This window comes from Rattus rattus, chromosome 16 (genome assembly GCF_011064425.1).
Source record: "Rattus rattus isolate New Zealand chromosome 16, Rrattus_CSIRO_v1, whole genome shotgun sequence".
In the NCBI taxonomy this organism is placed as follows: Eukaryota; Metazoa; Chordata; class Mammalia; order Rodentia; family Muridae; genus Rattus; species Rattus rattus.
Window position 1 is genome coordinate 33,644,950 of NC_046169.1, and position 26,253 is coordinate 33,671,202.

The following is a 26,253-nucleotide window of genomic DNA, read 5'->3' on the forward strand; positions in this document are numbered from 1 at the left end:
AGTGGGGGATGAGGGGTGGGAGGTCGAAGCTTCTACCCATCCCAACCTCCATCCCAACCTCCAGACGACAGCATGGGCCACGCCCTTCTTCCTGAGAGTCTATCCTGAGGGTGCAGATGCTTCCTCACCATTGGAACACAGGGATGGACCAAAATCTCTCTGCCTGAAACACTGTGGGTGGACCTGCCCCTGCTGGACCCCAGCTCCCATTGGTGGGGGTCTGTCTCAGGTGGTTCCTATCCCCGGGGAGCATCCACCCCAGGCCCAGGCTACCACCATCCATGTCTCTAGCCTGGATTCCCTGAGACTAAAGCCTCCATCCTCAGGTTCAAGGCCATGGCCTCCTGCCTCCTTGCCCTGATTGCACTAGGAAGCCAGTCTACTCAGTGGGTGACCATCAGTACAGGCCTCAAGGAGGCTGGACCTGGTGGCCATCTTTGAAGACCACGGAAAGTCTGGAATGTTGCCAGTGAGTGCAGCACTGGGTCCAACCTCTATGCACGTTCCCTGAAGACAACATTTCTCCCAGCAACCGTAACCATTCTGTGCCCTTGGCTGGACTTCAGTCCCATGTGGTTACAGAGAACTGGCTGATTCCCAGCAGTCTGCAGCCCCAAGAATGGACCTGACTTTAGGAGTCAGCAGCCTCCTGGCCCTGTCCTCTTGCTCTTTGAGCATCCCTGGCAGAGCCAGAGGGCTGCAGATACTGACTAAAGGCATCCAATGACACCATCAACCCACCCTAAACATCTGTGTCCCACACTTGAGGGGGGGTGACAAAGGTGGCACAGGATGGCCATGTGCATGAGGTGCCTTGCACTGAGCATGGGGGACAAAGGAGGCAGGTCATGTGCATGCAGGAGGCCTGTGCTGACATGTGAGGACAGAGGAGCCAGGCTCGGCCTGGCTTGGAAGAAACACTGGATAGTGACTTCTAGGGAAGGGTTTTCACATTGCCTCCCCGGGCCTGGAAGTCGGGTCAGGACACTTGGCTAGTGGCTTCTGGCCTGACCAGATGCTGCCTCACAGGTAGGACTGTCCTAGCTCTTTTGCATACCATGGAGTGACTTCCACAGTGAATGGCACCAGGGTTCATTCTGAGAAGTGACAGTGTCTTAGTCACTGTTCTATTGTGGAGAAGAGACACCATGACCATGGCGACTCTTATGAAAGAAAGCATTTCACTGAGGGCTTGCTTACAGTTTCACAGCGTTTTTGGCATGGGCTTCTGAAACCTCAAAGCTCACTCCCAGGGACACACTTCCTCCAACAAGGCCACACCCAATCCTTCTAATCCTTTCAAACAGGTCCACTCCCTGGTCTAAGCATCCAAATATATGAAACTGTGGGAACCATTCTTATTCAAACCACTACAGACACTGAGGTGCAGAGGCAACCTTCCAAGACAAACAGCCACAGGCTTATTTGTAGACTGTGCCCCGACTCTCGGAGACAGACAGATGCACCCCTAGTCATCCCATCAGCTCAAGCACACGGCGCTGACCCAACGTCAGGTGCTACAGCAGAACAGAGTAGGGAAGCGCTCCTCTCCTGCCTCTGCAGGTCTGCAGCACCTTAGAGAGCAGGTGTCAGGTGGCCAGGGAAGGTGACAGGCAGTCCCTGCACTGTCCAGTGACCTGACGAATTTCTCAAGTCAGTGTGAGCTCAAGGGACTACCTATGCCAGAAGCAGGGAGTGAATATTCCTTGGCCTGGGTTTCCACCTTCTTCTGATTCACACTGTGCCTGACAGATCTGAAAGCAAGGTCTTTGCTCTGGTCTACGAGGTGCCTGGCAGGCCTTGGTCTCCATGGTCTGGAGAGCCACAACTGGCACAACGGCACAGTATGATCGTGCTTATGCCTTGCGGTAAACGGGGCAGCACCTGATCCTACTTACGCTCTTAGCTTACACATGCTGGCTGAGCCTGAGTCCTTACCATTACCTTGAAATGCAAACCTGGCTAGAATGTGTATCTCTGGGCTGTGGTGACAGAAGCCTGGCAAAGTAGCACCATTCAAATTCCGGTGTGAAACTGTACACAACACGAATGCACACCCAAACAGAAAAGTAGGGGCAAAACCCCGACTCCTGGGTTAGTTCCTGACAGCATTCTGGCAGATACAGAACAACTACTGGATATAGGTTCCAATACAGCAGGGAATCTTCAGGGCCCGGGGGACTCAGCTGCCTCCCTGTCCAGTTCCTAGTACATGCACAACACCATCTGTTCTCTCAAGCTCTGCCACTTGGAAAGGGCAGTGTCACCAGCTTCCGCTGTGGGGCAGAGTCACCTGGGCTTGGGGGCACACATGTGAAACAGGAAAGCAGCTCTGACGTCATGGGCCACTCTAACCCTACTAGGCATGGCCTGGTTGGAAAAGGGGTGTTTCCTTGAGGTCATCCCCTGCAGACCCCACTATACTGACACCTCGAGACTGACTCCTCCTTGCACGCCACCATGCACGTGCTGCTGATCATCTGACAGATCACGTGCTGCAGGCTACCATTCAGCACTGAGCAGGGGTGCCGGGTGCCGGGTACCAGGGAGGGAGGCAGGAGGCTGGAGAGCTCTGTCCTGCCCCTCGTCACCAATCCTACCACCCTAGATCCCACTCAAGCTCTCTGCACCACACAGCACCTCCAGCCAGTGTGAGCTCAGGCCACGCATCCTGTCATTCACTCCCCGAGCGTCCACCCGCTGGGGTGAAGTGGGAAAGAGGAAGGAGACGCCTGCGACCCTACAATTAAAGCTGTGGTTGTTTATCACAGCAGAGCTCTGCCTGCCAACGCCAGCCGCCATCGCATCTCCGGCTGCCGGCTCCCCCCGAGTGTTTATTTAAGCCAACACATTGCTCTGCTAATTGGATAACATTCTATGTGAAAATAGGCCTTTTAAAACAACAGTGTCGGTGGCTAAAACAGCTGCAACCACAAAAGTATAAAGAAGCGTCGCTCGGGAGGGAAAATTAAAGGCACCTCGTGTGGGGAACAATTAATATCCTGGTTTCCGGGTGTCTGTCTGCTCTTCCCCTCCTTCCTGTTCCTGGTGGCCCTTTCCCCCTTCCTCCAGGGCCAGCCTGGGCTAGGTAGGGAGAGGAAGGTGGAGCCTGAATGGAAGCACAATGTCTACTGGTAACAAATCCACCTGCCTAGGATTCCCCGCTGCCTGTCCAGGTGAGGAGCGGCCTGGTGAGTGAGGGCCGGGGAGGGGGCTGGAGGCTGGGGGAGCTCAGCAATGAAGAAGGCAGCTGCTTTTTTTGGGGGTCAGGGGTTTCTCCCAAGAGCTGTCTTTACGGGACCTCTTGGCCTCTCCATGTGTCTCTACCCAGGGAGCCCCTTTCCTGGGTGAGGGGCTGCAGCTGGGTAGCAGGAATGGGTGTGAGAGGTGGGTTTGGTTAGAGTGGGAGTCAGCACTTTGGTAAGCCAATGCCTGATGGGAGGAGAAGCCCAGCCGTATGACGCTCAGCCAAGTCTGGTCTTTGAGCCATTTCTCCATCTGTCAAATAACCCTACACAAACACCTAGGGGACACTCAAAAGAAGTCCACAGGGTTGATCAATCAGATGCCCCAGAGGAGGTACAGCCATGGTGACAGGACAGGGGAGCCCAGGGTGACCCCACAGGTAGGCAGGATGTGTGCTAGCCCGAGTCCCTGCCACACTAGTCTCCAGGTTGACAGACACTGGTTTCCCTCTTTTGTGAAGTGCTAGGCTCCCTGAGAACCCTGAGGTTGGGATAACACTGGTACCTCCAGCAGCACTGATATTCGCTGCTTAGAATATTAGAGCCATCAAACCTCCGAGACAGGAGAATTCACCTGCTCATCCATCCACTTCCCATGGGCAGGCAGGGCTCAGGTCAACCAGGGGCAGGGCTCTGGGGCTGTGCAGATGGGCACAGGAGAGGGGGAGAGGAGGAGAGGAGGTTTTGGGCTAATCTCCACTAATCATGGTGCACTTGCTGGGCTGGGACAGGCAACGTGCCTACAGTAGACATGTCACTTGTAAGACGGTGCTCTCAGGAGCCCCTGCCTGCCACTGTTGGGTGCCTGGGATCTTCCATGTGGCCATCATGGAGCCTCCTGCTGGCTTCGCTCCCCAGCACTGTTACGTGCTTGACTCAGAAGGGGTCAGATGGGTCAGAGTACCTGAGAATGTGTGAGGGATGGGGTAAGGCCTGGGGAGGGAAACAAACTGTTCATTCCAGGATGAGGAGTGAGCACTTGTTCTGGGTCAGTGGGCCTGGGTGGGTGGGAGACTACACCTCTTATACCACAGGGCCAGGGCAAGAGCCCGAAACCAGGAGCTGAGGTGTGGCAGGGTGGGGTGAAATGGGGGCTGGGACTGGATGTTGGCCCCTCTGACAGACATTGTCTCTGGCCTCAGTCTTCCACTGAGCAAGCAACCTCCTGCCTCAGCCCTAGTGGCTGTTGTACTATCTTCTATCCCTTTCCCTTCTATGTCTGAGAACGGCTTGGGGAGGCCTCCAAGTGTACAGGTTGCAGGTGCCCAGTGACCACTGCTCTTTCTATGCATCAAGAGGGCAGAGACTATTGAGGGCCCTGGGTGTTTCTAAAGGGGCCTCTCTTCTCTAAAACATCGAGTGCAAAAAGGAGGCTCAGGAGAACACATTTCGAGAGGCAGGGGGCCGAGGGCCCTTTCCAGCTTGGTTGGGCTCCACTCCTCCACTGCAGGGTAACCCCAAGCCCTACGCCATAGCTAGAGAACGGCTCCATGTTCAGAGTGTGTCCACACTGTGCAGGGCCCATGGATACACTGCAGGTGTAAAGAAGTCACACTGCCACTCTGGATACAACCTGGTTCTGCAGACAGACCAGGGTCGTGGAGGAGACAGACAGCTGCTCCAAGAAACGGCAAGAGCAAGGGAGATGTGGGAGATGGATCGCAGCTCACCCCCACTTCCATTCAGATGCGCTTACTGGCACAGTGGGCAAAAAGAGCGTGAGTCCTGGCAAGGGGTGGGGGGGAGGGCAGGGCAGGGCAGCAGGAATGGAGAGGCCTGAAATAGCACCTGGAGAGTGGAGGGCACAGCCAGTCCCTCACTGTCCTCAGCTGCCCTTTCTCTTCCAGGAGCCAAGAACAGAAAGGGATGGAGGGAGAAGCTGCCACTTCCATAAGTCACTGCTGAGGGGCTGACGGGATTAGGAGGGACATGGCATCTGGCCTGAGGCCTGTGCTGGAGTGCAGAAGTGGCCCTGTGAGGCCGGAGGTTTGGGGAGGGCGAGTCACTTTTCCAAGGTCACACCAAGGGGAAGAAGTCACACTGGCTACATAGATGGTGCGCATAAGTCTGGGGTTGGCTTTGGTGAAAAGACCTTTTTCAGGGGCAGAGTTAGGCTCTACTCCCCAGGGCAGCCTTGTCTGGGGGTCTGGGTAGAAAACTGTCAGTGGTGGTCCTGCTACTCCCACCTTCCCTGTCCCCTCTGGGAACCCCAAAGCTCAGAACAGAGTGCACACACTGTCTCTCTCCACAGCCCCTTGGCGACAGGATGCCACAGGTGTGCACAGACCTGAGAGCCAAGGGATAGAGGCTCACAGGGTCCCTGGGTGATAGCAATGAGGAAATCAAGTTATGTTGAACATCTGCCATGTGCCAGGGAGCTGCCCACATAGGACCATCTGTCACAAAGCAGGAATGGGGGCATTACTGTCAACCCATTTCACAGATAAGGAAACTGAGGTACAGGACAAAGCTAGGGCAGTCCAAGCTGCCTTCAATGACAGTGTTTCTCTGGATGCCAAGGCCTAGTGTTTACAGTGTGTTGTCCCTCTGTCACTGAGAGGTGACAACAGAAGGGCTGCTAGCTGAGGAGAGGGGACAAATGTCTAGGCACTTCAAGTGGCTGCCATGTCCTGGGGGCTAGTGTCCTGTGCCTGTGGGATGCTCAGGCTGTCTACGTAGTAGTCTTAAGCTGTCCCTTCTGCCCCATGCTGCTCCCCACCCTGGGGCCCCTTGGGGTGGAGGAGCCCTACCACTTGGCAGTGGTCCAGGACACTGTTTTTCAGGGAGGAAAGCAGAGGCAATAAGGGCTGTGGCTGCCGGGCAGCGCTCAGCAGGGGCACAGGATGGCCTAGCAGTCCTGCCCTGCACAACCTGGCCTTTGGAGCTTGGGGCTGTGAGAATAGTTTCTAGACTCAGCTGGCGAGGACTCAACATGGGCAGAATGAAAGCCTGGCTGTGCTGTCCTGGGCCTGACGTCAGAGCAGCGGCCTTGCTTCAGAGCCCAAGGGGAAGGGGGGAGGGTGTTATGGAAGCGTGGCAAGAGGGCTCAGTTGGTAGGGGTGCTTGCCCGGTGATCTGGGTTTAATCCCCCAGCACCTATGTGTGGGAGAGAATCTCTCCATTTGCACATGCATGCACACACTTATGCACACACACCAAACACACACACACAGTAAGTGAGCAAAACTAACCACTGCCGACAGGGGCTGCTCTGATCTCTGCATAGCTTGAGCAAGGTCTGCACATGTGCACGTGGGCTGCAGGGGTGGCCCTTGGCGTCACCAGGATACAATGGAACTGGCCACAGTGGAGGGATGAGGGAGCCAGGCCCCAGCCTGTGTACTTCCTGCCTAGGCTGCTTCAAACAGGGCTGTCGATAAAGCCCAGCCCCGTGGCCATGTAGACTGGGGTCCTTTCCCTGTTACACAGCAGCCTGAGAACTAGGTCGACCTAAGCTCCTGCTCATGTATGACTGACACGTGCACACACCAACACATACATGGCCCTCCAAGCCCCATACCCAGTGCTCTCCTCCAAGGAGGCTGGGTAAGCCAGCAGCGTCAGGGAGAGAGCGGAAGGCACGAGGCAGCGCTAGCCGCTCTTCCCAGTTCAGGGATCCGTGCTTCTCTGGGGGACAGGGCTCACCTTTGCGTCCTGCTTGGTGATGAAGTCCACAAAGCCGAAGCCCCTGTGAGCGCCGGTCCCTGTCATCTTCTTTGGCAGGCGCACTGTCTTCAGTTCCCCGAAGGTGCTAGAGACAAAAGGCAGACATCAAAGACAGGACCGAGGGCTTTGAGGGACGCCAGGGTCCTGGACCCTGTGGGTTACCAGAGATTGCTGGTTGCAGGAACACCTACCACCCCGGCTTGTTCATGTGGCTTCCCAGTCCCCCACAGCCAGCCCTCCTCTGCAGGCGTGGCTTTCTTCTCCCTGTTGGCCACCACTGGGGGGAGGGAGGGCACCATCGGACTGGAGGTGCTGATGGGAAATTTTTGGTGTCTCTCCTGCCACCTGGGGGACACCTGGACACTTGTCCTTTCCCCCATGAGATGAGTCCTGCACAGGCTGCACCAGGCCAGGAATACCCAAGCTGGGGCAAGGGGCTGATTGTAGGAGTCAAGGTTCTGGATGCGCTGTCAGTGAGGTTCCCTGACCTTCCCCAGGCCAAGCCCAAGCTGACTAACGCCAATCCATGGAGTTCGTCCTGTCAACCTAGAACCTGGAGTCTGGAGATGCCCCAGTACTCAGGGATCTGAAGACACACGACTCCTTCTGAGCTGCCCATACTCCACAAGCTTCCCTTTCGATAGATACCTGCTACGCCAGTCAGGCAGTATTCTGGAGCAGAAAACCTGACCAGGAAACTGTGGCCTGGACCACCCTTGGGGTCGCCCCTCTCCTCTCCATTGAGTTAACCTTTGAAAGACTCTAGGACAAAGGGAATGAGTTTCCTCGGGTACCCTGGCCACACGCCCCTATCCCAATCTCTTTATAATGTCCATTTATCAGATATGTATGCGCACACCGCCACCGATGAATATTCAATGAGCTCAGCATCTGAAGAGAGGTGTCATTTTTATTTGAAAATCTACACTCTCTGGTGGCCACGGGGTCCACACATCCGTACACAGTGGTTTGGGATGCTTCAAGGCCAAGGACCGATTGGGTAAAGAACACGGAGCAGGCCGTAAGCGCTTAGCAAATGATATAAGTTAAATCTGGGGCGTTAACCTGCAGCCCTGCCAGCATGGGCAGGCATCTGCTGGCCCCATTTCTGAAGGCAGGACTGTGTGTAAACGCAGCATTATGAAGTCTCAAAATGAATCGGCACGTCCGGCTCTCCCTGGCAGCTCCCCCATCCCGACGCCTGTGCAGGCCTCGGGGAATGGAGCTGGCGACAAGGCAGGCTGGCCTCCCCAGGATGGGAGAGAGGCCTCAGGGAACCTGGCCAGATCCTTGGCTGAGAGGGAGCTCTTGGCTGATCTGGAGGGGGTCGGAGTCTGAGCGGGCCAGACGAGCAGCCTAGAGAGGACAGTCACACACCCGGCAAGGCCTGCTTCGCTCTGGCACCTAAAGGCCTGCACATCCCACGACACACGGCCTCGGGTCCCTCCCCCAGTCCCTATGAAGGTAATGCTGACTGGAACGGGGTGATCTGGGGATGAACAGGCTCTCTCCCAGGTTGCTCCACAGAAACAGCTCGTTGGTGGGGATGTTGAGAGCCCAGGTCTGAGGGCTTTACATCTAATGTGGGAAGGCTAGATGGTGTGGGACCACCAGGCTGGTTGTCTGACAGAGTAGAGGATGCCAACACCTGGCTCTCCAGACTCACTCACCTCATCTTCAGTACAAGTGTCACACTGCCCACAGTGAACCAACCAGAACCACCCAGTGTCTGTCTGTCTGTCTGTCTGTCTCTCCCTCTCTCTCTGTGTGTGTGTATGTGTGTGTGTGTATGTGTGTGTGTGTGTGTGTGTGTGTGTGTGTTACTTCTAGTGGAAGAACCCACACTCATCTTGCTTGTGGCTGTGCCTGGAGCCTGAGGCCCAATGCCCACCCTGCACAGGCACTGCTGGAAACACTTCCAGAATGAACAACAGCAGGAGACAGCCGGAAGGGGTGGGGACTATGAAAAGAAGCTAAAGAGTCCACCACCCAAGCCTTTCCACCCTGCTTTACAAATGAACCACCCTAGGGAAGCGGCCCTGTTCAGGGTGGGAAGCAGTAGGGGTTGAAGTCCCTTGCTTGGCCACAGGATGGTTCGAGCCTGTCCTGTTCCCCATAGAGACAGGCCACTTCTAGAAGTGGGGCTTCTTCCTCCTTCCCAAAATGTGGCTAAATCCAGGGTGAAGTAGGAGCTTGTGTGTATGTGCATATGCATGGCACTGTGTGTGTGTGTATGCATGTGTGTGTGGTGTGTGATGTGGTGTCATATGTGTGTGATGTATATGTGTGTGGTATGCGATGTATATGGTGTATGTGTATATGTATATGGTGTGTGCATGTATGTAAATGTGTATGGTATGTGTGATGTGTGTGTGTGTGTGATGTATATGGTATATGTATACATGTATATTCGTGTGGTGTGTGGTGTGTGTGTGTATGTGGTAACTGGTCCTACTGATCCACACAGGATCATGGGGGCAAGAGAGAGAGGACCATGTGCACTTTCTTTCTGCCTGGCTCTGTGTTGGGGTGGGGGAATAGGCACGGGTGACAGAGGAGAGGGAGAGGAAGACGGGTGGGGGAAGGCTGTTGAGGTTAATTCCTCCCCTCCACAGCGGGCTGTGAGCTGTGGATGCTCGGTGCATGGTAAGCAGCTGAGGGGCCGGAGGAAGCGAGGAAAATAATTAAAAGGTGGAGAAAGAAGCGGGTGAGGAGGCGGAAGGGGCCGTGCTGCTGCGGTCTGCGGACGTGCATCTGAGAGTGTGGTAAGGAAGCCATGACAGACTCGAACCACCATGGAACTGGGGTGGGGATGGGAGCTGGGGGCCTTTGGGGGAGTCCATGACCTAGGCTTGGGACCTCTAGACTGACACCAGAAGCTCCTAAAGGCCCCAGGAGCTTAAGGGACATGATCCTGATAAAAAGGGTCTTCTCAGAACAGGGCAAAAAGCCAGGCTGAGGAGCAGCTGAAGGGTTGAGAGTTAGAGCTTAGGAAGAACCAACTTCCCAGTGTCTGTGGACACGTCTAGAAATGTAGCATGGAGGCTTTGGAACACTGTCACTGCCCACTGCTACTGTCACCCCAGCTACAAAGAAGCCCTCCCCCTGCCCCGGTCTCTGAGACCTGCCACCCCCAGATCTAACAAATCTGGCTGGGTCAATACTGCCACCACCTCTGGTTGAGAGATGAAAACCAAGGTGCAAAGGTGACAGATTCCGGTCTGAGGTGAGCTCCTGCCCTTGGTGCTCAGGAATGGGGCCGGCCACAGACAGGCCCGGGTGCTTGCGCAATGCAGGATCATGGGAAGTCAACACCAAGGATGGCGGAGAGATCAGAGAATTCAGGCAAAAGAGAAGGTTGGGGGAGGGAAAAAAAATCAATGAAGTACCTTTCGTTCCAAGGAGATAAGAGACATAAACACCAGCCATTATGAAGGTTCTTATCTGCTGCCCTGGTCTGTGAGGCCAGTTTTTAAAAGAGGCCTTTGAAGGGACTTCCACGTGAACCCTGCCTCCTGGGAGCCAAGGCCACGGTCAGTGGGGAGAGGTGGCTGGGGCCACCAGGGGCCAGGGAGGGAGGAGGAAACTGTGGCACCTAGGGATTCATCTGCAGCCCAGTACGCCGGGAGACGGAGCTGCACACACTCCCCACTGTGTAGATAATAGAAACCACAAAATAGCAATTACTGTATCAGAAGCTGTGAATAAAGAGGCCAGAGCGGGCTTTTAAACACAGCCCTCCTCCCCTCCCCCACACGCTCACACTTCCCTAACAAACTCACACCTCACTTTCCAATTATTTCCTTCACCCTGGGTTCACCAATTATGCCTCCCGCACCACGCCCCGCCTCCTCCACCAGGCTGCCGCCACCAGGATTGGCGCAGGTCGGTGGGTTTTCAATGACGGCTGGAGACCGTGGCGGGCGGTGCTGGTTTCTTCAGGTGTGTGGGGTGGGAGGAGGCGCCTATGGGCCAATCCTTCTGCTCCGAGGTTTGCACACACAGGCAAGGTGTGCCCCATCCCCATACAGGCAACGTCCCCCAGCCCAGACTCAACTTACACAATCCTGGCCAAGGAGATGGGCTCAGGGGAAGGAAGGGAGAGGGAAGGGCCTTGTGGGTAGGCTGGGAGGGGGACCTGTGTGCACCCCACCAAGGGGTGGACGCAGTGTACCCTGATTCCAACCGTTTTTGAGGTTGAAGTCCTCACTGCTCCTCGGAGCTCAGAGTTCCCAAGTGTGGAGTCACGTGGGACATCCATTCTCAGGTCCTTCCCTACCCGCGCTCAAGGCATTGTTGAGGATGCCACCACCCAAGGGACCCAGAAAGCGGCACTGCAATACAAGGAAGAGGAAGGGTGGTTTTGTGACAGGGTAAACTGCAGGCATCTTCTTGCAAGTCCTTCAAATGTATGCCCAGTTCTGTCTATCAAGCCACACATGCGCACTGCAAGCAGTGGCCAGTGCATCCAGTCCAGGGTGCTTTGCAGCAAGAAGGCCTGGACCATGGACTCATACGGCCCGTGACAGCAAGGCACTGCCATCTCTGCTTTACAGGAGGAGACTCAGGCTGGTCCTCCTAGGTGACAAGGAGCAGGGCAGGGTTCATGATGGGGGTCGGTCCCCAGGCCTGCAGCTTGGCTAAGTGTCCACAGCTCAACCTCTCTACTACCAAGTAGGCAGAAGCCGGCAGAGCCATGCCCTGCTGGGAGAAGTGGCTGTTCTTTCTCACTCAACAAACAAGGGCCGAGAGACCAAGAGGTCTGATCTTTGCTACTCAGCTCCCATGATGCCACTCTAAGGGAGGGTGCAGATGACTCAAGGATGTGCAAACCGTTCCCATTGTGGCGCAGGTGAGGCTGGCAGCTGCTGAGAGCGTCCCTGTCTGTCCCTAAGAGTCCTCATGTGGCTGAAAGTCTCACTGGGCAGCCAGAGCGTCAGGTGCCCTGTCACCAAGCGGCAAACCTGGCTCATGCACAGGGGTGGATGGACATCCAAACAGCCCACTTGCTGGAATGCACGGAAACCAGGCCTCCAGGATGGTGTGTCCAGTCTACCTTGTCTGATCTCTAGCTAGGCAAATAAACTAAAGGCCACAGCCACCCCACAGCAGATTCGGGGACACCATCTGCCCTGGGCCTCACGTCTGCGTACCAGACCCACATTCTCAGTGTTGAGGGATCTTCACCTCTCTTGTCCAGTCAGCTCACCTCCTGTCCCTTCTTGACTGTTAAGGACCTACAGCTGCTTCCCTTTGAGTCTGCACCAACCCCAGGGCCTTAGCATCACCTGGTCCCATTACTTAAAAGCCCTGAGCAGGAAGTCTCCTCACTCAACTCTGCTCTATTATCTTCACAGTCCAGACTCTGCCCCCGCCCCTAGTGCCCCTCCGCCTAAGCCACTGTGAAGACTGATAGCATCTGAATAGCTTCTCTATCTTCCCTTCCTCAGCTAGACACAGAAAGCAGACTCTGCCGTGGCGGGGTCATGACACTGAGTCCAGTGACCTGTGCCCGGCACTGAGGAACACCCTCACCTCTCTCTAGGTGCTGAACCAACATTGTGTGTTCTGAGTGTCGAGCACAACCCACTCCCTGTCCACTTAGGCAGTCGCATGTTCAGGCAGAACATTTGGTCTCTTCGGATGATGCCCTTGATGTAAGGTGGCCCCTGAGTTATTCCAGGGACTCACCTCTACTCTGAGTCTGGTGACAAAGTCACAGCAGGAGAGAGGGGCTTGTCCCATACCTGTTGATGAAACTGTCCCCACGCAATGACCTTCTCAACTACTTCCTGCCTAGCAGGAAAAAGAGGTGGTCCCTCCAAAGATGACCTGGGCCAGGTGAGACACCTCAGTGGGATGCGTCCACTCCCACAGAACCACGGACAGGCAGGTGAGGGCAAGCAAGTGTGCTCACGTGAAGCAGCGCTGGGCCTGCTCCACAGAAGGGATGGCCCAGGGTTGGCTAATGGAGTCTCTGCCTCTTTGTCCTCGCTGGCTCTTTAAGAGTGCCTTTTACACTGAGCCCTTCCAATTACTCGGCGCTTCGGCCTGGTGAGAGCCGATGTAAAAGGTTACCTGGCCGCCATCAGCCAACACTCCCTTTCATTTTTGTCTCTTGAAGGCTGAAAAATGGCCTGGTTTCCGAGCAAGCGAGAGGAGCGGAGGGCAGCGTTTAGCGTTTCTCAATAGCCTTTCACGGGGCCCTTGCCGGGCAAGCACGGCCTCTGCAGTTTCTAGATGAGAGATTGAGGGCTGAGTGGTTAAACGGAGTCTGAATCTAAGCCGGGGCTGAGCTCCGGGTGAGCTTGGAAGCTCCACAGAGGGGATGCTGGAAGGCGGGCCCGGGCCTGACGGAGCCTCCACTGGGGACTGTGGGCAGGTCACTGCCCGGTTGTGCAGTTGGGCAGTGAGACAAGATTACTAGGAGTTCCGAGTGAAGAGCAGCCACTCTACTAGGTCACTCACTGAACGAGCAGCCCCCATGTTCCCCGAGAGACTGTCAGAGATGTGGGTCCTTCCCCACCTTTCTGAACCTGTTGATGAATGAATGGGAGATTACACATGTCAGAGGCCATTCCGCCAGGAAAGGTAGGGTCCACGAGGCCCAGCCTTGGCCTCCAGGTAGACATGCGTGTCTTCTACAAAAGGAGGCTGGTGGTCCAGAGTCTGAGAGACTAAAATGATGTCAACAAAGCAAAACATGGTATTAACAGAGCATCATTAGATACCCTGGATGTCAGCGCTGCCCCCAAGTTTGAGTTCCGATCTGATTTGGTGCAAAGAACCCTGAAGAGCTGGCCCACCTTCTGAAGACAGTGGTTCCTGCCCCTCCCCGACACCTGGGCCTCACAGTAATTCATGTTCAGACAAGAGGGATTCTTGGCAACTCCAAGCTCCACGAAGTCACATAGGGCCTGCCGCAGCCACAGAGCCACCTATAGCCGATCCATGAACTGAGTTGCCCTCACTACCCTTTGAGCGTCAGAGCGAACTGTGATGTTCCAGGGAGGGCTGCATGGATTTCCATCCTGTAGGTCTCACAGGCACCGGGCAATCACCTCCCTGCGCCCTCTGAGCAGGCTGAGCTCTGCCGTGATGCCCACCAGGGGCTGGTGATGTTTCTGGTTGTTCTCTTGGGCAAAGAGGACTTGAGTTTTGAACCCAGAACCCTATTAAAAGCTGGCATGGAGGGATGGTTCTGTAATCCCAGCCCCGCAGAGGAGACCAGCAGATCCCTGGACTCACTGCCCAGCCCCTCAGTGGGCCCCATGTAAAAATGAAAGACTGTATCATGAAAGACTGAGGGAGACTCCAGAGGTTAACCTCTGACCACTACACACATGCACATGTACATGCTTAAAACATGTAAAGGATGCTGTAACTCCTAAACAGAAATGGACTCTTCTTCTGACCGTACCAAGCTATGTTTTGAGCTACAGAGGACATGGAGTGTACTCTGAGTCCCCACACAATCCTTGGAAGCACTGAGTGGCAGGATGTGAGGCCTTCTAAAATGGGCAAAGCTATCAGGTGGTGAGGCAGGGCTCACATGGAGGCCCTGCATGGACTCACTTGCTGTGCACACTTCCTTTTAAACCAGTGCTGTTTAAAGCTGTCCTGCAGGGACCGAGCTGTTCTGCATAAAAGGTTAAGTTAGGGACCTCTGTGTGTAAGCAGCCTGTGGCCAGTGTCTCAATACAGGCCAGCCCTTAGCACAGGGACACAGAGGGGATGTCTGGAGGGCAAACAGGATGCAGTTTTTCTCAAACTCATTTACCCATCAAGCCCTGCTTTGTTTTCTCTTTGCACAAATGAAAAAAAAATTGACAGGACATGGTAGCACACCCCTACAATTCCAGATATTCGGGAAGCTGAAGAAGACCTCCCAGTTGTAGGCTAGTCTTGGCTATAGGCTAGTCTAAGGCTAGCCTGAGCTACTACTGAGTGAGTCTAAGGTCAGCTGGCATAATGTGGTGAGAAGTGATAAGAAGGCTGGGTATATAGCGCCTGAACATCTGAGCATGTGTGAGGCCCTGGGCTCCAATCACTGGTACCTCTGGGCAAAACACCAGGGGCATCTCTCAGGACACAGGTGCCACAGACCAGGATGCCGTGGTAGACGAGAGAGGGCCTCTAACACACTGGCTCAGGCAGATGAGACTGGGGAAGGCTGGTCCTGATACTCAGGTGACAACTCTGGTGTCCCTCTGCAGAGGGTCCCGTTCTGATATGAGGAGTGTCTACGCCTCAGTGGGAGATCTGGAGTCACATCCCAGGCCTGCACCTGACGCTATGTTTCTGAGGCTCAGTGCATCTCTGTACCTCGCAGGGCTGTCTGTTGGGTGGTCCTGTGAGAAACTAAGCAGCGAAGGCTGTGGCTCCTATAGTCACATCCAGAAAAACGCCTGTGCTGGCACCAAGTGAGGCTCCCTGGGAACCAGGAGTGCCCAGCGGGGCCAAGACAGCAGATGGCGCTTAGTCATTCCTGACACTCTGACACGGGCAGGTCTGCATCTTGGCATGTGTCCCACCAATGTTAAAAGACACTGTGAACAAGTTACCATGAAGGTGGCCCAGCACCTCTGCTTTTCCTGAGCCACACGAGTCCATCCGGACCCCAGGTCCCTCTGAGGGACGGGAAGAAACCCTTGCTAGCCCAGGGTATACATTCAGCCAGTCCCGCCCTCCACCCGGTGCAGTAATGGAACACACGGGCCCTCTCCCCCTCTGGTCTTCAACTGCCTGGAGAACGGCTAATCCCATTACGAGAAAATAAAGTGGATAATTTAGGTTAATGAAATCGTTACAAGCATGCAGCGGCCAGAGGTGGACGCCCAGAGCCAGTTCAACACCCTCCATTGTCATTATCCACAAGACAGGAAGGGACAGAAAGGGAGGACAGACGTTTAAAGCGACAGCAAGGAGGGGGGGGGGGGAGGGGAGGAGGAGGAAGAGGAGGGGGAGGGGAGGGGGAGGAGGAGGAGGAGGAGGAGGAGGAGGAGGAGGAGGAGGAGGAGGAGGAGGAGATGACAAGGAGACCAGGCTTTCCTGCCTGGAAACCAGCAGGTTTTGCTTTTCCTTTGTTTTTTGCCTCGAAACCAGCAAGGTTTTGCTTTTCCTTTGTTTTGTTTTGACTGTTATTTCTACCCCACCTAGAGAAACCTCAGAGATCCAGGCATTCCAGATGTGTGCACTGCTTTGTGGGACCGGCTCTACGCGGCTGCTCCGCCATCTCTCATCCTGCTTGGTAGGAATGGAATAGCCCTGAGGTATGAGCGCACCATTGCTGAGGCAGGTGAGAGGACGCCCCACAGAGGATGCTCGACAGCCAGGCCACCTCCATTGCCAACATCTGGCAGTGAGGAAGGAGCAAAGGCCTGGCCAAGGTGCGGCTACTTGGTGCTGCCTTCTCTACGGGATACAAAGCGACCTACTCCAAGACTCAGAAAGGTCTCTATGGCTTCCCGACATTGTCTGTGAAAAGAGTTCTCATGGACCTCCCCCCATCCCAGGATGCAGAACCTCTAGAGAACACAATGGCTCTGAACCAGGACACCAGAGACTTGCAAGGAAAGGGCAGAGAGAAGGACACCACGTGCCACCACTGTGGCCTGACTCCCATAGTTGCACAGGGTGGCAGCCTTCCTTCATCTAGAACCCAGAGTCTCCAGAAGGAGGGACAGATGCCCAGTTGGACCCTCCTCCCCTCTTTCCTTTTCCCAGAGTGGCTGACAAGGGCACAGGGTTAACCGTGGCGGATTCCAAAAGGCTTTAGGACGTGACAGCTGGCAGCCACTGCCACAGTGGGATGCACACATTTTCTCTAAAGGTCGGATAACCAGCTTTGGCGTTGTGACTACTCGGCTCTCCCTGTACCTGGAAAGCAGCCAGTGGATAAACTTGGCTGGCTGTTAATAAAACTTTATTAAAACATTGGAAAACCATGGCCAAGAGTGCCTGTGTGGTTCGGAGATGGTGGTTGCACTGCACAACCTAGATATTCCAGGGATGTGAGGGGAGGGGACAGGTTGGAGTACAGGTCAGTCTCTCCTGAAGGCCGAGACTGAGGAAACCTCTCCTCCTCCTGAGCCTTGAGTGAGAAGCTGAACTGGGCATGCCTGCAGGAGTGCTAACCCCTGGACCCCCACCCTACCCTTTCCCCACCCCCGCCAGCTTGCCACTTATGTGGAGACTTTCTGAGCAAACACAAGACCTTTAACTCTGGTCACTAGACAGCTACGGGAACAGAGTGCAGGGTGGCTATGACCTCAGGGTGGCCTCTGAGAGCATGGCTGGCATCCGTTGGTCTCCAGCTCAGTTCTCTTCCTCCGAGTTCTGACTGCACTCTAGGAAGCCCCCTTCTATTCACTGATGCTGTGTCTCCCTGGATGCTGACGGCTGGACAGCACCAATAGCACCTGGCACCTCCTGTAGAAAGCACATGCTGACTGCTGAGTGAGCCACACGTTAGCACATGCTTGGCTTTTCCCAGCTTCTCTGTTCTGTGAGTCTTCCTCACCCCATCATGACCAGGGTGACCCTCTGGGACAGCCATGGTGATACTACCTGAGGTCTTGCTGGAAGTCTCAGACTTTCTACTTTGCCTCACGGAGCGCCCCTGCCCCCAACTCTAAACACAGTTGCTACATTGTGCCCTTGAACAGCTCCTGGGTATCTAGCAGGGGGTGGGGTGGGAGTGGGGGGAATGATACCCTGGGGAGCTCCCAGGCCAAGAAGGAAGCGGAAGAAAGGAGTGAACTGCTCTGGAGGACAGCATAGAGGAGCTCTGGCCTTCTGGACACTTCTGACAACTGACACTAGGGGAACTGCTCCAGAACCCCAGCCCATGACACTGCAAGGCTGCAGAACTCCATCCACGGCACCAGAAGGCTCCCAAACACAGCCCTGCTCGGGGTTGTGAGGAAGCCTTGGAAGTCTGGGGAATACCAGACTGGCAGCTGGTGACCACTTTTCCAGACCAATAGGATTCAGCCTGCAGTGTGCTCCTTCAGTATCTGAAGAAGCATCCAGCAACAGCCAAGCCCGAGGCCAGGAGCGGAGATGCCACTGCAGGTGCTGACAGAGGCAGTGTCTGGAGAGCAAGCTGGAAGGAAGGCCTTGGAGGCTTCCCAGAGGCCTGGGCGATGACGGGTAAGGAAGACAGCGGGTGAGGGAGACGGCAGGCAGGGAGCGGCACTGATTCATGCCACCACAGCTGCCAGCACGCGGGGAGGGCAACTCGCCCAGGCTGAGACAACTGTTATTTTTAAAAGTCTGGAAAAAAAAAACAATAATAAACAACGGTGTGCGCGACAGCTAGTGAGTTTTGAGAGGGGGGGAAGGAAGCAGGAGATGAATCTGTGAGCTGTGCCATTTATTTGGGACCAAACAAACCAACACAGGACTCCATTCAATCCCACAGGGAAAGTGGAGGGGGTGACTATGTGGTCCATCAGTTGCTGAGAGCCAAAGGACCTGGGCAGAGATGGGCAAGCCAACAGGGCCATCCCCCAGCAGGCGGGTACGTGGGGCAAAAGGAAGCAACAATTAAAAAAATCCAACGAGGTCCAGGCAGGACTGAGTGTGAGAAACTCGGGAGTCAAGAGAGAAGGGGGAGGAGGGCCTTGTGATCATTAGTGTTCACCTCGCCAGTGGGTTAACAGCACTTTTCTCAGAGGTGGCAAGGTGGGGAAGAGGCCATGGCGGAGGAGAGGCACAGAGTAGAGCTGTGCTAGGCTCCAGGACAGTAGTACGCTGGGCAGGGGGTGCCTGCATTCCCCTCCCTTTCCATTTGGGAGAATGGAAAGTGTGGCCACAGCTGGTGATGACAGGATTCTGTCTGTGGTGACATGTGCCTTGTTGGGGACTGGGGGTGGGGCGTGTTGTCAGAGGGACAGAACTGAAGCTTTCCACACCCTCTTAGGGCGGGATGAGACAATTCAAACCAGACTTGGTTTCTCTGGCAGGACTGGAGCTCCCATGAGACAGAAGTTCTGTGTGGACCAGATGTGGTGCTGGCAACTGCTCTGAAGAGTGCTATTTCAAAAGCGGCTTTCAAGCCAGGCTTGGAGGAGAGGGTCTGGCCTAACTCGGAGGCGGGTGGGGCCTGCCTCTACACAATCCCCACTCTGTTAACTTTGGCACACAGCGAGCAGTGAAGCAGATGAACTCATGAACAAATGGTTGAAGGGACAGCTAGCTCTCCCCAGCATGTGGGAGGCCGAGGCAAGACTGCTGAATCTGAGACAAACCTGGGATACTCAGTCTGACCACTCCACAAAACAAAACAATTTGCAAAGGCTGTATGTTCTTAGAACCAGTGACGGTACCGGGGCAATGCGTGGACACCAGAAACCCACTTTCCAGCAGAAGGGGCAAGGAACTTGTCCCACCTACCTAAGCAACGAAACTGGACCATGAACCACAGTGATATCCCAGTACCCACTGCCTGCCTCGCCTCTCCAACTCAGAGCATGAGGGCCGGGGCTGTGGGGCTGGTGAGGGGGCTCAGAGAGGCAAAGCAAAGGCTTGGGGAGCAAGCCTGAGAAGCGAGTTCAATCCCTAGAACCCACAGAGATGGGAGAGAATCAACTCCTGGGGTGGTCCTCTGACATCCACACTATGGCACACCACTCTGTGCCCCTCCCATGCATGAATGTGCGCATGCATACACACATGCATGGACACGCACACTCACGCACACACACGCGCGCGCACACACGCACACACACACACACACACACACACACACACACACACACACACACACGCACGCACACTCAATATGCTTCTTGGTACCCTAGGGAACAGACCTGCTCTTCCTGTGTCTCAAGTCCTCGCAGATTAAGTCTCAGCTAAGCCACACGTTAAGGTCTGACCTACGACATGAACATGAACCTGACCAGAACCCTGGGGTGCTCCCCTAATGGCTGGGGTGAAACCTGTGCCTCTGAGAGTCTGTGTGGCACACACCAGTGACCTCGCTGCACCTGCACACCTGTGGCTGGGGCATGAAGGACATCCGGCCACACAGGCTAGCTGGGACAGTAGCAGTGGCAGCTGATCTCAAGGACCGCCACCCTAGGGAGGAGAGGTTGGTTCTCCCTGTAACCACAGGGGGTTAGGTTAAGTTAGGAACCTGCTGGGAACCAGGCATGTGGCCGGGGCCTCGGGAGGCCCAGGAAGACAGCAGAAGCAGCTGTCCTTCTTCCCCTAGCCAGGACTCTTGTCTGAAATGACGGGGAAGGAGGTGAAAGCTGGTTGGCTCCTTCATCTGGGGCTGGCAGGCTGTGGGTTTCAGGTCAGATCTGATCTCCCGGGGACATCCCTATGTCACTTGAGGCTGAGTGCACGTGACAGGGATTATGGGATTGACAAGAGGGAAACTTTACTCTGGCCCCCCTGCTCCACCCAGAGGCATGGTTTGGACACGGTCCCCTTGAAGCCCAGGTGTCTCTCTCCCTCCTTGGCATCATTTGTTTTCCTTAATCAGGTACTTATGAGGCCTGATGAGAGGCCAGGGAAGACCAAGTCAACCTGTAATTAGGGAGGTTTGCAGCAAGCCTCATTAGACCTCCCAGCCTTGCCGCCTTCCAGCGTCACCTGAGGGGCCTTAATGAGGATGCTCTGTGGTGCGGTACTAAGCGGGGTAAACTGGTATCATCTCTGGCGGACAGCTCAGCTTTACTCTGTAGTGACCAAAAGGGAGGCGAGTGGGCTTCCCCGCTCCACAACACTCAGAGCGCGGGGTGGAAGGCAGGCACGGGGGTAGGTGGAGGGCCACTCCCCATGGGGACCTCATTGAACTATGCAGCTACGTGAGGGAGAAGCCAGGTGCCAGAGAGCTTAAAACAAAAACAGGAACAAGGCTGCAGGGGAACTGGGGGTGTGGCCCAGTGACAGTGTCCTTGCCTGGCATCCCCCAGTGACGGGCTGGAGTGTGGCTCAGTGGCAGAGTGTTTGCCTAGCACTCCAGGACTCTGGGTCCAGCCTCAGCACCACCAAAACCAAGAGTCATTTGTATTTGAAAAGAAGCAACACAAACAATGTCATAGCAGAGACCCCTACAGGCAGAAAGACAGATGGCTCATTCTCTGGCCCAGTCATATTTAGTGACATGGATCTGGGACAGAGTCACTTGTGCCAGAGCACCTGGTATTCTGCCAGCCTTGTCTTTGCAGGTATAAGGCCAAGGCCACTCTGAGGGAGACTTTGCCTACTCAGCAAACCACACTTCCAGGCGCCCACATCCCACCTGCCAGCCAGCTGTGACTATAGGTTTCACTGTCCCAAACAACGCTGAGGTCCTCATAGCCCTACCACATAATCAGTCACTCAAGAAACTGATAAAGGTACAAATCAGCAAAGACTGGACCTCTCCTCCACCTTGCACGTAATAACATGGGAGCTGTGAATATCACAAATGTCATTCAGTCTGTAGGTACCAGTGAGCCAACCACTCACTGGCTGATCACTGGGGATCTATATGGGTACCCCAAATATGGTACTCCAAAGGTCCCATTCTTCTCCCAACTTGTTACACACACGACACATGCACGTGCATGTACACACACATACACACACACACGCACGCACGGCTTGTTCTGATAGGGTGCTGATCTAATCAGTTTGTGGGGGCAGGAGGGGCGGGAGCTCTTGTCCTGGGGCCCCCCACCTCCCAGATAATGACTTCTTTTCAGTAAGTTTCTTGCTGCTGTGGCCGCAGAGACAAGTGGCAGAAGCTGAGATGGGGACAGTTGCCATGATACGCGCTGTGGTAATTTAGCCTCAGAGCTTCGGCTCCTGTGGAATAATTTAACGATCTGGCGGGGAAGGAGGGAGGGAGGACAGGGGTTATGTGGCTTCATATCCCTACCTCCAAAAAAATAATCTAAGTCCCCAGAGCCAGAGGAGGTGCATGGCTGAGGGGAGGTGGGGGTGCCTTCCCCACCATGTCTATACGAGGAAGACAACGGGTGAATTAGAAAGACTTCAGGGACAGCATCTTCCTTCCCATCCAGAGCCTGGAGTGTCTTTTCCTAAGGGGACAGGTGCTGGGAGGCTTTGGCCCCTCTTCCTTCCTGTGATCTCCTGTCATCTCCATTGTCAAATGGACTGGATTTGGAATCTCCCAGGAGATACCTTTGGATGTGTTTGTGAGGGTGTTTCTAGAAAGGTTCAACTGAGGTGGGAAGGCCCACCCCAAATATGGGTGGCCCCATCCGCAGGCTGGGGTCCTGGCCTGAACAAAAAGAGGGCGGGGAGTCAGTGAGCTGGGCCCTGGCATTCCCTTCTGTCTCGATGCTCCAGGCTGTGAGCACAGAGCCCCATCCTTTCCTCACCCTGCTGCCCACTATACTGACAGCAGCTTCTACAGGCAAACAGGTCCTTTCTCCACAAATGACCTTCTCTTGGGTAGTGGTCTCAGCTCCAAGGAAAGTTAATTGATACATGGGAAAGACAGGCCATGGTCCCTGGACAGTGCTGGCCCACAGATTGCCCAGAGGCCCCACCCCCCAGGCCACCAAAGTGAGCTTACTGAGGCAGACTGTGGCCAGTATGTTAGGCCCTGAGCATCGCAGACCTAGGGTTAGGGGTGGCCAGGACAGGTTGGAGGGCGAGGGAGGGTCAGGGTCAGCCAGCTTTGCTGCTGAAGTGTACCGGGCCTCAGCACCAGACAGAGAACAAACAGCACGGTCTCAGGCTGCTTCTGTCAGCCACCTCCATCTACAGTACCTGAGCCACGCTGGTTCCAGTCCACCGTGATGTTCCTTTCAAAGGGAGGAAACAGGCTCTCCAAGGCACCCACCCACCCAAGGCCAAAGCTGTGCTCAGTGACAGGCTGGTATCCAATTAGCCCAATCCTGTTCCCAGGCCTTTAGCCACACGCCCCTCAAATCTTTACAAAACAGGGACTCTACACAGGCCCAGGTTCCCAGAGGCTGCAGTGGGATTTGAACTCAGATCAAGCGGATAACCACAGAGCAAGTGGCTGGTGCATGTCACAACTGTTTCAGCTATGGGAAACAAGGGAGGAGGCGGCTGTCTTCCTAATTTACCGCCACCTCAGCTGAGGATGAGGGGCAACATGGGCTCTGCCTGGTCGGGATATAATTCCCTCATCTGACAGTGTTTTACATTCAGGTTACAGAGCAAGCACAACGTGGCGTTGGAATGGCCTGATTTTGATAACTGTACAAAATAATGGTCTTTAAAGACATCCCGTTTTCATAAGAAAGATCTCTTTAGTAACTTAAGGGGGGAGAGGCAGGGATGAAGTTCACCCCCATGCCTTCGAACTTCTGCCTCAGTGGGTCAGAAAAACTAACATAGCAAATGCATGAGCAGAGAGTAGACCGAACATGAAGTTTTATAATATTGTTGCTTATCTATTCTGAAAAAAAACAAAAAACAAAAAACAAAAAACAGACAGGCAGCATGCCCCACCCCCAACCTCTCAAATCCACATCTTCAGCTTTATCACCTGCTCCAGTTGACAGAGCCAGGATCCTGTGACAAAGCCAGGATCCAGTGACAGAGCCAGGATCCAGTGGCAAAGCCAGGCACCTATGATCAAGTCTCCTTAAAAGACTAAGAAAACAGAAGGTAAGGCCTTGAGGCTGTGACTGGGTCTGTCTCCTGTACTAGGCAGACACAGACTGGCTCTGGGCAGTGTGCAGCACTACTGGCTGGGACAGAACACAGAGCTTTCATCAGCAATTGTCCCTTGTCCCTGATGAAGGGCAGACACCTCTCTCCCTGGTGGACACCCGACAGGGCTTCAGGACACCAAGGGGCTTCAGGGATCTGATTTTCACACTGGTGGCTCAAATGATAATTTCAAAAGGATGGGGTGGGGGAACCCCAGTCCACCCATCTTTGCTGTTTGTTTTCCCTTAAGCCCCTGATGTACCCCTATGAGTGCACAAGCAATGGCGTAGAAATGGCCCATCTATGGTAGCAGGCAAGGGTGGCCCAGGGCAGCCAAGGAGGCTCCTCTGAGGTGATGGCCCAGCGTTGCAGCTCACGAGCTGAACGAGGGGTGGGGTGGGGTGGGGGGAGGTGTTCGAATTCAGGGAAGACAGTCCCAAGCCCAAGGTGGAATGATTCTAGCACTGGGTGGCAAGAAGGTCCCAGGTGGGTGTTGGCAACACAGCAGAGAGGGTCTGAATTCACACAGGATGCCCAAGGACAGTGATCCTCTAATAGGAAAACACAGGCTTCAGAGATGTCACCCATGTCCCACCATTCGCCAGATTAGGGGTGGCCAGAGCAGACATGGCAGGCTTGTTGTCTGTCTCTACACAGCTCCAGTTTTTACACTGTGGAATGGCTGGGGGGAAAAGAACTCTCACAAGAACATGGTGTGCCAAAGGAAAAGGTTTGACTTCCCAGAGGAAAACACTGCAATAGCTGTACCCCATTCCTCCCGGTCCCCAGGCTTTTGAGCTGTGACTGCTGTTACCACCTGCCCTTTACAGGAAAAGCCAGCCAGTCACTGCGCTGGACAAACCCTGTTACCCTTGCAGTGCCCGGGAGTTACCGGGTGGAAGGGATTGGGAGTCAGCTTTCTGGTGCTTAAACCGTGGGATGCGACATGAACATCTGGACGGTATACAAGGGAAGGTAGAGAACTGGGGCTGGAGGAGGGATGGAGAGGAAGAGTGGAGGTGACGTGAGCAGAAAGTGACTTTATTGGACTGAACTCTATTGCTATTTGTAAAAAGTCTGCAGAATTCACAGACCCTGAGACGACACAGTGTGACCCATCTGTTTAGTGGTGGAACGCAATCCCCAAGAAGCAACATCAAAGAGTATTTGATTCTGCCTTGCCTCAATTCGTAGTTTTCAGCTCAAATCTACTCTGGTTTTTCAATCCTGACTTTGTTTTTAGGGGTGCTCAGGGTGGACCTGGGGCCTCACAGGAACACTCGATGCTGGACGACCCCACAGCTCTTTACATGCTGAGATGGCGTCTCCCTAGGCTTCGCAGGCAGGTCTTGAGCTCGGGTTCCTCCTGCCTCAGCCTTTTAAGTAGTTGGCTTGTGCTATTAGGACTGGCTTTCCATTTTTGTTTGACATAAGACCTTGTGGCTATAGCCTGGTTTTAGGTTACATCTCCACAGCTGGGTCTAAGGTGCAGGGCCTTAAGCAGGCTTACGGCTGTCCCCTTGGATTTAGGTTCCTCCTAGGCACAACAGTGCTCTTCTCCTTACTGTATCTTTGCCAAGCTCCTTTTCATTGTCTCCCCCTCCTCCCCTCCCTCCTCTCCCTTCCATCCTCCTACCTCTCCCTTCCATCCTCCCTCCATGAGGGCTCTGCTTTTTTGCTGTGAAGCTTGGGGTTTCATTTTGTGCTCCTGTCTTCCCCTCTGTAAGGATTAGCAATAGTGAGGACGTAACTGAAAGACGAGGTTCTAGTGGGTGGCACTGCCCCCGAGGGCCTGTGGGCACCCATGGGGCTTGTCTAGGCAGCCTGGATGACTATCAACACTACTGGCAAGTCTTGGGTGGGCACCCACTCATGCAGAATACCCCCTAGGCACACAACAAGTTGTCTCTCCACTCCAAGCCCACCTCTATTAATCCACTGCTGTCCGCCCACCCCCCACCTCCCCCTGTAAATAACACCACAGGCCTCCAACCTCATGTATCCCACACCCTGGAGGATGCACAGCACTGTGGCTTCTACTCACAGTAAGCACCGTCGGAGCCATGACAACACCAACGGTTCTGGACACTGCTAAATGTCACATTTTGAGACCACAGCTCTCAGCTCTATGGTATCGACAGCCCAGGAAGAGGCAGCACCAGGCCCAGCTGCAGAAGGTGAAACCTGGAGGAAGGGAAGCTCGGCCCCCGTGGGGGAATCTGAGTGGGGTTGGGGATTTGGGGAAGGAAAAAGGACAACACATGGTCCCATCGTCTGGCTCGCTGAGATTACATTCTTTTGCAGCGCTCTGCCTGGAGCACGGCCCCCACGGGTCCTCAATGCAAGGCAGAGTGTGCCTGCCTCTCCGCACCACACATCTGCCTTCTGGTACTTGCTGACTTTTTTCCCCCAAGCCTATAAACAAAACAAACCCAACGACCAAACAAACAGGGAATTTTCAACTGCTTGGGTAAAAGGCAGCGAATGCGAAGCGTTATTTATTCCCTGCCTGGGTGCACAGAGCCTGGAAAGACACATGCACGGTGCAATTCCCTACCACGGAGGGAGAGAAGCCGAGAGATTCGAAACTGCACACATTCCACCCAGCTTCAGCTAAGCATCGAGGGAGATGAGGAGGCTGTCTGGTGGACCGACAGGCCTCTCTCACCACAGGATCTCCTTTTTTCTA

At 54.7% G+C, this 26,253-nt stretch overlaps 1 protein-coding gene across 1 annotated transcript in view; it reads right to left on the bottom strand.

Moving 5' to 3' along the window:
* Rbm19 (RNA binding motif protein 19) overlaps positions 1-26,253 on the bottom strand; it is an 84,860-nt gene that overhangs the window by 18,309 nt on the left and 40,298 nt on the right. Inside the window, 1 exon segment of the mRNA XM_032886848.1 lies at positions 6,891-6,996. Within this exon segment, the coding sequence (XP_032742739.1) occupies positions 6,891-6,996 (106 nt within the window).